The sequence below is a fragment of the Symphodus melops genome (genome assembly GCF_947650265.1).
Source record: "Symphodus melops genome assembly, chromosome: 4".
NCBI classification, from domain to species: Eukaryota; Metazoa; Chordata; class Actinopteri; order Labriformes; family Labridae; genus Symphodus; species Symphodus melops.
In genome coordinates, this window is record NC_136694.1 from 23,853,491 (window position 1) to 23,866,429 (window position 12,939).

At 39.0% G+C, this 12,939-nt stretch overlaps 1 protein-coding gene across 2 annotated transcripts in view; it reads right to left on the reverse strand.

Annotated features, from left to right (window-relative positions):
* The window catches only part of necab3 (N-terminal EF-hand calcium binding protein 3), a 39,836-nt gene that overhangs the window by 14,472 nt on the left and 12,425 nt on the right, over nt 1–12,939 (reverse strand). For both annotated transcript variants that reach the window (XM_079341100.1, XM_079341101.1), the window contains exons 3-6: nt 8,823–8,931; nt 7,264–7,289; nt 5,441–5,538; nt 2,518–2,654 (exon numbers count right to left, since the gene is read on the reverse strand). In XM_079341100.1, the coding sequence (XP_079197226.1) occupies nt 2,518–2,654; nt 5,441–5,538; nt 7,264–7,289; nt 8,823–8,931 (370 nt within the window). The remainder of the gene's footprint in view (nt 1–2,517; nt 2,655–5,440; nt 5,539–7,263; nt 7,290–8,822; nt 8,932–12,939) is intronic.

Genomic DNA, 12,939 nt, shown 5'->3' on the forward strand with positions numbered 1-12,939 from the left:
CTGTCAGAGGATTGTATCAGGGGGGAAGAAGTGAAACAGAAATTGAATATATAGCAGACAGAGGCAGCCACAGGGGGAAATGAAGAAGAGAAAATTGGCTACAACAAAGCAGAAGAGAGACAGAAATGTATGGAAGAGATGGGGAGAAGAGAGGGAAGGGAGGTAAATAAGGATGTATTAATAATCGATTTAAATCAGAGCTGAGACAGGTTACAGTAATGTCTGTGTGAGCGAGCGAGCGAGAGAAAGAGATAGAGAGAGAGACAGAGAATAGAGAGAGAGCTTTCCGTTCTCGAAGATGCGAGAGCAAGCGACAAAACAAAAAGTGTCTTGGAATAGAGGTGAAAACACTTAGGACAGGGCCGGACACGCACCAGTGCTTATTAACCCACAGGCTGGGTGTTAAAGAGGATTGAAACTGCACACTCAGATATTCAAACACATATGCACACAAAGACACACACACACACACACACACACACCACCCTGACATAAAAGACAAAGTGTCTGCTGTCTGTAAAAGCAGACGGCTAAAGGGCAAGTCTGTGTGTGGTCATAAGAGGGTCACACACCAACAACCAGGTGTGTGTGATTCGATTGTGCGTGTGTGCCATTGTCTATTCTCCGTGTGTCTAAATGTCCAAACAAATTCATGTTCCTGCTGTTCTTGCAAGTGTCCTCCCTCTCTCTTCCCCTCTTTGTTTTACACGAGTGTATGTATGATTGCGGAAGTGTGCGTGTGTGGCTTGCTTGTGTGCATGCAGTGTCATGCTTCCAGCACCGAGGGAGCGCATTGCTAGGAGCTTCTCCTGCTGAGCCCAAAGGCCACTGCAACAGCCACAAACCCACTGCAGGAGAGCAGAGGGAGAGGAGTGAGCGGTTTGCTGCAAGCTTAATACACCTCTCCTTCTGCCCCTCTCACCTCTCCCGCACACTCCTCCTTTCTCCTTCCAAAATCTATACCCATTTAAACCATCTTAAGAGAGTTATTTATGGCCAAAAGGCTCCCAATCATGTCCTTTTGTACACCTCCTCTCTCCTTTCCCCCCCCCCCCATTCATCTCAGACTTTCTGCACCAATCATTTACTTTTTCGTAATCATCTTTCTTACGCGTTCTCTTTCTCTCCGTGACTCACTCGTTCTGTGTTTCAATGCCTCTGCTTATCATCTTTTCTCCTTCTGCTCCCCCTCCTCCCTCCCCTAGTCCCCTCTCAATAATTCACCTTGGCCCTCACAGTTCCATTATTTCCAATAATACCAGTGTGGCACCCAGATGGAGGAAGGGGGGGTTGGAGAGCTTTGCTGAGCCCTGACACACGCAGTGCAACACTTGCAAAGCTGTATCACAGAATCTGGTGGCCACAAAAACTGTTATTTTTGGATGTGAATGGGTACTTGAATGTGTTTGAAAGTCATCCGTCATGATATCGACTTGTGGCGAGATAGATTTTCTCATATGTCCTTGATGAATTGTTTCACTGTATTGATTTTCTGTAGCGATGCATGGAGGACAAGTGAAACCTTGTGCTCAGATGTCTGATAAAATGAAATGTATAGAAAACTGTCTGAGGGTCAGGTTTTTCTTGCAATTAAAAGAAATGGATTGAGTTACACAATTTTATGAGTCAACTCATGCACAGTGATTAACCAAATCTATAAATGGTGAACATAATGCGAGTGCTTTTTATTCTTAAATGTAATTAAAGTATTCAGCTCTATGACAGAAACACTGAATCTTAAGCAGTCGACATTCTATTGAGGCAACTGCACGATGATCAGACTGTAGCAGATTCAAAGCTATCTGCTGTTTGGCGTTTCCTGAAAGAAAGCTCTTTGAGGTAGAACCGCTGATCTTCACTGACAACATTTTTATTTGAATAACATGAAACAATTCCTGGTTATACAACATAGGATTATTTTCTCTTCTATAGTGTCCACGGATAAAGCATAGTTTAGTGTTGAATGTGTGTTTTCTAAGCTATGAATAGATTTGCTATAAAGCCACATGAAAAAGTGACCCGTAAAACTATTGTACCATTCTCTACACGAGTCTTCAAACTCGAGCCAGAACACTGTAAAAAACCTGATTAACAACATACACCTACAGTATCTGTGGTTCATTGACTCCAAATGATCAGCTGGCTATTATGAGGTCTATTATATAGTGAAGTACAGAGTGGTGCAAGCTATCTATCTATCCTAATCTAATCTAATATTTAACATGCTATTGAAGTCCACTAAATGAGGATTAAAAAAATGTTCAGGATGGTTGGGAGGGCAAGCGTGTAGAAAAAAACACAAAAATAAAAAAAGTGAAATCATTTGGCTGTAATTAGCCATTCTAATTGTGTTTTGCATATAAGTTATACCTAGCTTGACCTTAGAGACAAAAAATGACAGTAGAGGGGTAGCTTTAGCTTCCGATACTTAAAACCCAAGAGAGGCTTGGCAGTGAGAACTTGCAATATCTTAAATATGCACAAACAGTTCATTTAGTGTCATATTACAGAACTCACGGTGCCGGGCTGCTCTGCTCCTCCACCGCCTCCATGGCACACTGCAGTGACCTCTGCAGGGACAGCAGCTGACTTGACGTCTCCCTGAGCATGAACCTGGTGACAAACTGGCCCAGCACACTGGACCCCTGGTACTCCTGACAGGCAGATAGATGACACATGGTGAGCGAGGTCGCAGCAAGAGTCAAGACGGACAACACAGATACCAAGAGATATGATTTGATATCACAGAGAAAACAACTTTAAGAACCTGGGAAAAGTATGACAGCAGCAATTAAAAAGGCTAATTCATTCTGAAAAACACATGCATTATTCAGCACATCCAAATTCCAAGGTGGAGGAACTTCATACGAGACATAATTGACGTTCAAAGCCCAAAACACAATTGTGATTATGAATTCTCAGAGGAGTCTAATTCACATAGGATGCTAATGAAGTAACAGCACAGCAGTTCTTTGTCAAAACTTAAAATGACAACTAGCCTCTCCTGGAGATGCATCCTGGGATTAGCAGTCCGGAACACTCTGTGACAGGCAACAGCTGCTAACTAGCGATTGCACAAGTCTCTATGGATTTCCCCCACCTTCGACAGCTTTAAAGAAGCGCCAGGAAAGAGCAGCACAGTGATCTAATTAAGTCAGGATGCATAATTATTCAGCACATATCTCCTCTTCTTATTTAACAAGACCTGCTGTACTTTATTTTCCGTTTCACCTCAAATCCCTGATTGCTGGTTGTTAACTCGAAGGCCCCTTAAAATATATTCTCGGCTGAATTTATATTATGTAATTACTGCATATCAAAATGTTAGGCTATGCAAATTGGTCAAACATCAATCATTGGGATCTTGGAACATTTTAAATATCAACATTAGCAGGGGCACTATGATTCAAACCAACAGATATTCAAAATACTGAGCCAACAAGTCAACATTAAACCTAAACTGACAAGGACAGTAAATTACTACATTGAGTAAAATAAAAGCATGCATGGAAACGTATGCTTTAAATACACTTTAAATAGAAACTGTAAACATTGGGTTCAAGTTTTAAGGGGCATCGAAGGAAGGAAAGAAAAAGAAATGAAGGCTATCTTTTGGGTCTGCGTGTGCACTGTCGGCGCATGAATGTTTTAACCACAGCAAGAAATAACTGTCTTACTAGAAGAACTTACCTTGGTAACTTCCTTAGAGAACACAAATAAATTAACGTAAAGCTACCACTGGCACGTCAGCTGAATTTAGCACATAAACTGCAAAACAGCTAGCGGAACTCAGTCAAAAGTAGGCTGACAACATTACCGTATTTTCCATATATAAGGCGCACCGCATTATAAGGCGCACCGCTACAGTAGAGGCTTGGGTTATGCACCCATTGGACGGTGCTGCGCTAAAGGGAATGTTGCAATGAAAAATGTTGAATGATGAAAACAGTCAGATTAAAGTTGAATAAACAACTGTTTTATTATTTTCTGCCGTATTAGTACGGTATTTTCGTGTCACGGTTTATCTTTTAACAACAGCAAGGTAAAACACGTAGTGCAACATTTATCTCACACAGTGGAGAGGAACTTTTCCTCCATGACGGCGAGCACTGAATTAGTGTTTCTCATTCCCTGTGGTGCGAACATTCACCGCACGTGCTCCAGTTTTATCCACAGTGCGGTTCACAGGAATATCAAAGGTGAGTGGCACCTCGTCCATATTGATGATATTCCCTGGCTGGATCTTTTTTTCAGCAATCTTGTTTCTGCAGTATGTGCGGAAAGAGGCCAGCTTTTCTTGGTAGTCAGCTGGCAATTGCTGTGAAATAGTAGTTCGTGTGCGGATGGAGAGATTACGTCTTTTCATAAACCGAAAGCACCAAGAAGGACCGCCTCTAAATTCATTGATGTTAAGTTCTTGTGCTAGCGCTGTTGCCTTCATTCGAATAGTGATTGTACTGACGCTTCTACTTGTTGCTCTCTGTTCAACAACCCACTGTTCAAGTTTCTCCTCTAACTGCAGCCATCTCGCTTTGTTCCCGCGGAAACTCTGTTTAGTCTTCTTTACTTGGCGCAGCTCACCCTCTTGCTTCCTCCACTTCCGCACCATCGATTCGTTGATGTTAAACTCTCTCGCTGCTGCTCTATTCCCGTGTTCTGCTGCGTGACTGATCGCCTTGAGTTTAAACTCTGCGTCGTAAGCGTGTCTCTTAGAAGGAGCCATTTCAGGGTCTTTACACAAACACGCGAATGAAACGCCGTTTTATATATCCCAGCATGCATCGCGCACTACTTCTTCTACGTCCGCGGCTGCTTACCGTAGTTGCAATACCTGTTGCGCCTCAATATTGATCCATATATAAGGCGCACCGGATTATAAGGCGCACTGCCAGTTTTTGAAAAAATTTAAGGTTTTTAGGTGCGCCTTATAGTGCGGAAAATACGGTACTAACTTTATGTTGTATGCTAGCATCGTCTCTATCACATTCATGTATGGATGTAATTTGTGCTAAGATCATTGAAAGTATTTTTGTCTTTTGCCAAGGACAAACTGTTTCCAACTTTCCCATTTCCCCCCCCCCACCCGCAAAACAATCTCATGGTGTAGCTTCACTGTAGCTTTACTGTAAGACATGATAAAACATCAAGCTTATGATGTTTCCCACAATGTTAGACTTTTTTTAAAGTCAACCCTTGATGCAGATGTGTGTGAATGAAGTGTTTTTAACTTTTGTCAGCTTATTTGTCTGTTTCAGTTAGGTAACTGATACAGTAGCTTATCGCCTCCATTTGTGTGCTATAGTTACCCTCCAGGGTATTGTGGCACAAACTGCTGACTTGTTGCCTCAGTACTTGTTTGAAAACACATTTGTCTTCACTCTGAATAGAGTAGGCTTAGCTTTATAGGTCTAAAGTTGAGTTCAGGCAATACTAAACTTACCTCTTTAGTTTTATCCATAGCCTTTAAAATGGCGATATTCAGACTCTCCAGAGCTGAAAGTACATTGAGATACTCGCCCAGGTGTTGAGAAAAATAATCTAAGAAGGAAAAATGAAACAAGTTAAGACTGTCAGAGTGATGAAAAAGGGATGAAAAATGTAATTTGATCTTTTGAAGTGAGGGAAAACTCTAAATTGCTTTGAAAAGTGACAATTAAAAGAAGACCGTGACAAGTGAGATAAAAACATGCAAGAAATGGCAATATTTTTCTTTATACACGACTTGATATGTAATCTATGTGTTTACATGCCTATGTGCTAATACCTTCATTACCCAACAGCTCTGCTTTAATCACCATTATAATGACTCTAACAGCAGCTCCTTCACAAGAGTTAGTGACAGGAGCAGCAAAGGTTAATTTGACTGTAGATTTTAGCCAAATGATAGAGAAACACCTCAATCTTAATTATTTCAAAGTTCTTATTCAAAAACCTAATTTTACTTAAACCAAAGAAGGCAAAGGGTGATTGAATGTTCATGATTCTGAAGCGTATTTTTCTTCTTCCACATGTTAAGTTCAGTTACCTGAATTTTCAGCCAGTCAGAAATGCTTTTTGCAAAACGCTATGCCTAATCTGAGACATAAGAACTTTTCTGTCATGAAAAAGTGTTTGCTGATGTAACATGGAAAAGCTGCCATATTCTTATTTTAATAAATAATGCTCTATTTCTATTATTGGTTCAACTGGTATTTACAGACTTCTACCCCATTTCCAGTATATTGAGGTCATTTGAAACATGCATTCACTTTAATGACGCAAGAAAAAACAGGCCAATAGATTGCTGTCAGGTCTCATTTTTGCAGGACCATGGTGATAGTGAGGTTGGTTGCAGTGTATTGTTTGAATATTTAACATAAGACAGATCTTAAGAAAAGAGTTTTAGATTTTCTCAACAATCTTGTGGGTTCAGACTACGTTCTCGTATCATTATAGTTAATGGGAAGTTACCACAAGCAGCTGGCTAGGTTAGCTGAGCTTGACACATCAATTCTGAAACTAAAGACACTAGTTTTATGGCGCTTTCCGTCCGCAACACAATCTGTCTATACAACCCAAAAGGCACCAGTAAACTGGCAGAACATCGCCTCGGTTAGTTCTCCATCTAAGTAGTGGGGTTGGGGGTCTGAAAGTTTCTGTAACTTTCTGAAATTCCACATTTTCCAGAGGAGATAATACATCCCCCAACCCATGTGTTATTGGAACTTCTGTCTGTTTTTGATAGTTAGCTTTCACCCTGCCTTTCAAGTAATCAAGATATGAAAACTGTTTCCTTCTGATTTTGTCGTAATATTGTTATCAAAATTTCAATATTTTTGATACCTATCGAAAATGATACAATCTCCTTTTTAATGATCTATAGTAATGAAGATAAAAATTAAAAAAAAACACTACGAGGCCAAAAGCTGCCAAGAGCAAACACGATAGAGCACGAGAACGCTAAATTGCACACATATGACATGTTGCTGACGTATTTGTGCAATTTAGACAGTGTGCAGGAGTGTTCTAGAAACTATCAGTAATTCAGAACTTTAAAAGACCAAACATTTAGTGCCTTGGATGTCTATTTCCTGTCCTCCTTGGTATTAAAACAAATGTATTGTTAGATTTTTAGTTGAATCGTATCCAAGTCAAAATTCTTTTAACAATAAAGTAGGTCTTGCGAATTGTTTAATGAATTTCTTACTGCAAACATTACCCATAGCTAAGCAATTATCATTTTATGCTGTGAGACTTTAAATCAAAGTATTCTCTTCCACCAACCTGACAGCTTGTCAGTGTCCAGATTGCTGCAAGGCAAAAACAAAGAAAGAGAATAATCAGTGAAGTTTTATGAAGGTTAAAAACAGAAATAAATGGCACTCTTTATTTCTGGTACATTTCTGCTTTCAGCTGAGTGAATCTTATCGTAGAAACACACATAAGACACCCGCAGTGATAACCATCAGTAAACACTTCATTTAAAAGAGCTTATTTCCTTGTGCTTAAGTAGACACGTGTTCTGTGCGGCTTACACAAATGATGTGTTTTGCACCTGGCAGGGAAATTGACCTAAAGCAGGCCATTAAGGGAAGTCAACAGGGGAACTGTTCTCAAAGTAATGATACTGTCTTTATTAAACTGTGATAACATACAAAACAAAGTGAGGCTCGTTCATGCCTTTTGTCATTGAAAAAATCATACAGCGTGTGCAGACAAAACAGGCACTTGTTGTTCCTGTTGCTGTTGTGAATTTTGCATTTTGATAGTGACAACACTCTATGTTGTTGGCTAAAATTGATACAAAGGTTATATTATATTTTCAGGGTGAGAGGACATGTTCTCTGCTAATTTTGAACATAACGATATGCGCCAAAGCTCCTGCAGGTGTTTGAAATGTCTTTTGTTAGGTTTTTTTCCCCTACAAAAACAAAAAAATCTCTTTAACCCAAGATCAGAGCTCTGTTTAAGCCAACAGCCTGAACGCTTGGATGATAGTCAAAGCAGTCTGAGAGCTGGTTTGTCACATCAGAGACAGTCCCAGACTAACATAATGTCCAGAAAAACAAATTCATCACACAGAAAAAGAAGAACTGGCTGCAGAACAGAAAATAAATACAGGCTTGTTGCTGTAGCCAAGCCACTCTAATTGCTGGGGTGAAAAAAAACCCATCTTACTCAGTCCATTTAACAACTTCAGTATCTAATTGTGCTTTGTTTACATGCGTGGGTTTGTTTATGTCAGTAAAAGCACCTTGTGAGACTAACAGAGGTCCAGCAATCACATTGAATTAATTGTGCTTTCAAAGGTGTTTTACATCCCAGAATGTAAAGATATAAGGAGGCAATTAAGTTGAAAAATGTTTTCTGAATATCTATAATGTACCAAAAAGTAAAGTGAGACACCTGGATCTGTAAAAAAAAAAAAAGACTGATGAAAACTTCAGAGACCTTTCCTCAGCAGGTGCAGAGAGTTGAACATTCCCTGCCAACCAATTTCAGCCGCTACCCTTGGGCTGATTTCTTTGATTGCGATTTCAAGGGAGTGGATTTTGAAGTGACTCGTGTAGAGCTCAGTTTCTCATGTCTAAAAGAAGGAGGTAGCTTTAATGCAGATTGCCTCAGTTTGGTTGAAACCCTCCTTCCAGCTGTGAGTCATTGGACTCTTAACTGATTACTTAGGAACATTGCCTTGCCTTAAACAACAAATCACTTGCTTTTCCGTCTGCTCCAAAAGGCTCAATCTGAACACTGTTGTGAAGCAATTTAACAAAGCACTTTAATCATTTACTTTTCCACCATGAGGGATTAAAGTCAAAGTACATTTCTGTTGAACTACTTACTTGTTCTGTCGACCATCTATGGAGTAGAAGAGCTCCTGTAGCTCCTCAGTGGTGAGGATCCCGTCCGCAAAGTAAGCATTGAACTCATCAAAAGACAGCTTGCCATCATCTGAAACACAGAGGATGTGCAGTCCCACGTCATTACAGAAAAAAACAGTGGGATAATACCAATAACAGGGATTAGAAAAAAGGTGGGTTAAGCTGCAAGGGAAGTCCTTATTACCAGCACAAGATCAGATGACATTCTCATACTCTTAGCTAAATAAAAAAATTGTGTGTGTAATACAGCTTATTTTTGCTCCATTGAGTCTAAAAACCTTTCTTCGTATCATATCAAGATAAACCGTCAACATTTTTACATATTTCATTTGTAGAGGGACTGATAAATCGGGGTCAGGGATCCTGGATGAATACTGCAAAAGACCACCGTGCAAGAAACACGACATAAAAGCACCTGCCCTACTCACTTAGATGGAATACATTTTTGTGAAGCCTCAAGCTTGAGTAAGTCTCTTTAGTCAGAGAATTATGAGTCACAACTGTAGACGTACTGTATTGCAAAGTTGATGTTTAAATGGTTCTATGTATCTCCATATGCTGTAAATTACTGTATATACGAAAAATAAGAAAAGCACATCATAAATAGGGAAAAATAAAGTATTCTGATTCTGACACACTGAAGTCAGTTTTCCATTAAGCATTATTTGTGACTGATTTCACTAGTGATAGTTTTAAATATGACATTTGACAGAGACATGTTTGAATACTTTTTCTGATCTGGACTGTCTTTAGCACACATTTCATTTCACTCATAGGAAATGGTTGCCAGGGCAACCAACAACTATGAGGCAGTTGCAAGATATGCTTTAAAACTTTGGGACATGGGAATCAATGCAGTTTCATCTTGCTTTAAATCAGAAAATTAGAGACTATATGCATTCTAAGCTAATACTACTACTACTAATAATAAGCTCAATAGTATTTGCTTTTCTCTGGGTCTTAAAAAGAATTACATTTAATCAAAAGCAACCCTGTCTCCAAACTTGTATTGCCATACAAACTGTGCAGAAATTTCCACAAACTATTTTGAACTTATGAAGCAACATATTGCGAGCAGATTGGAAGATTGTACTTCTCGGACTAGTTAACAGAGAACACAGCTTGTTGTGACAGACAATGCACAACAACAAAAAATCAATACCACAAGATAAATAGCTCGGCTGTCATCTGCAAAGGAGTGTTCCTCTGTTAGCCTACTCTCAATCTGTCTCCTGGCACCGATTGCTTCGATCAGTCAGCAGTTAGACCGCCAGAGAGGAACTGTGAGACGTTTAAATCCTCATAAAAGGGTCCAAACTAATAGATAGATTGGTGTCTGTGGAGAATGTTTCTGATACACAACATGCGCAAAAATATATTAAAGTTAGGAATTCAATCTGGGGATGTGAAGGAGAGACACAGGACCAAGATTGCAAACAGACAGATGAACTTAGAATATTTGTTGAATCCGGCAAACAACCAACTAAGACAAACACAAACCACTCGTCCATGTCTTTTGTGCACTCAATACAACTATCAGCCATCATTTTAAACCCTCAGATTGCAGAACGACTGTTAGCTTTCCAACCCATTGACTACTCCAAGCAAATAACAACCCTGTCTACACAAAGACAAGGTCAAATAAGAGCCATGGTGTTCCAGTTGGCTGACTCAGCAAAAGATGAAAGATCTCAAGGGCAGGCTTGAGGGCCATCTGTTCAGCTGGAGCCTCTTCAACATTGTCATCCCCATCATCATCATCACCTCTGACCAGAATGTGTAAATGCTGCAGAGACAGTGTGGTGCTCTCATCACTTTGGCCTACTTTCTCCCTTTTTCAGAAAGTCTGTTTGTCAGCCCATATTCTTCTTTCTCTAAAGACTATACTACAATAGGAATTGATCGTCAGTGAATGAAAGAAGGAATTGTGTTTTTGCGATGTAAAAAAATAACGGCATTATTCCATCGCAGAAAAGCATTTAATACTTTAAGAAGGCCATTTAACTGTGGTAAAATCTATCAGGAAAGACCATATTTATCCCCTGAAACATACTTTATTTATTTCACTTTGTACTTTTAGGGGTTAAAAAATTAAATAATTAAGAGAATCTAAGAGGTTATTTGGACTATATTTCAAAGCAAAACAACAATTCAGAACCCATAAGCTAACATCAGACAACCACAATTTCAGCCTTCAATCAGCTGACAAACAAAAACTGTGGAGTTAAACCTTGTAAACCCTTAAATATATTGGCATTCACCCATTGACTACTGCATGGTAGTATTCGCTAGGTTGTGGCAAAATGCTGTTAAATGTTGTCATACAGGCTAGCATTTAACCCCTAACTAGCCAACATTCACAAAAGCCAGAAAGTTACAATTTCCATTCAATGTTTAACACTATCAAACAGTAAAAATAAAATTTAATCTTCAAATGCCACTTCCTACCAACTGATAATATTTGATTGGAAGTGTCAAAATGCTGTTAGCTGTACACGGTAAGCCTAAAGGGCTAATGTTAGCATTTAACCACTTCTTAGCTGACAGTGACAAAAGTTAGGAAGTTGCAGCTTTGGATGTTTACAGCTATTAAACTGTATATTATTGTATAGTATATTATATCATTTTATTTTATATATACAATATTAGCGTTCCACTTTTTCTTGAATAGTAAGTTGGTAAATCTTAAGTGCTGCGTGGTGCAAAAGGCTAATGGATAATCAAATATGTCGTTTTAAGATTAAACATGGCCCAATGTCCCTGACATCTGTTCAAAGCATGACTAATGTTCTTCCCACAAGCCTTTATCTTCTCTCACAATGTAGACTTTGGAAGGAGTCCTATATTTGGGGTGTCAAACGAGACAGACAGCAGCTCTGCTCAGAAGTGACACTCTTGTTTGATTGACTAACGATGAATTGGCAGACTCTTCTATTCATTTTGACAGATCTGGGTTAAAATGTCTCCCTTGTAAAAGAAGGTGACCGCATTAAACTTACAAGCCTTTTCCACTTAATGTGTCTCTTCTTAAATCATAACAGATAAGGATAATGAGTAATATGTTATGAATAATCATTTAAAAAAACACTTAGCCCATAGGGTCAGATCACTCAATATGTGCCATAAATAGCCTCCATGAATATAGAGAAATTAAATATTTATCATTTTGACTACACTACAAATTCCAAAACAAGCAAATAAAAGAAAGTCTTGTGAACATTAAGTTCTGTCAAAACATGGAAATGACATCATTTTAAATATTTATCTCATTAACATTCAATGCCAAACCTGCCTTAAATCTCCAACAGGTCATTCCAGGATGTTGGTGCCAGATGGTATTGAAAGATTAGCGACAGGTGGGAAGATTAAGTGTTTGTTTAATATCTGAGCCTCTCCCTATTTTCCAGTGGATGCTTCCTATGTTATATCACAAGCATCTGTTAATTACTTGAGGATGAGAGGGTGGGATGGGACAACAAACGAAGTCAGGCAAACTTGAAAACATTTTTCTGTCAAGTGTCCTTCTGCAGTGGTGTTTATCATTTATGATGTGCTACACAGCTGTATTATTAATCACTCTGCTTGTTTTGGTTGTACTGCTCTGCACTGATTTGTTGCCTTAGAATAGAGTTTCTTCACTTTGGGGTCAAGAATCTTGTGAGGACACCTGACGAGTACAAAAGGTTGACAAAATTTACTCTAAACGGCAATTAAAAATTGTGAGCAAAATCTAATTGACTTTCATTAGCTTAAAATCATCTTCTTACACAGTCGTATTGAAGCTGCTGTGTATGTTTACTAAAGAGATTCCCAACTGAAAGGCCAGCTGATGCCTTTGAATGAATAAATTATTCATTCATGGCCTACTGACATACAAGAAGCACACATGGGTGCTCTAAGTAGATCATGGATTCGAAGAACACTCATATCGTGAAGAACACAACGTATGACAGATTTCTCATGCCATGTTTCAGATAGTATAAAGCTATTTCTGTTTCAGTTTGCTCTGGAATAAATTAATTACAGAGCAAATCAATCACAACCTGCAAAAAATGAAGAGTGTTGACTTGTAGCAGTT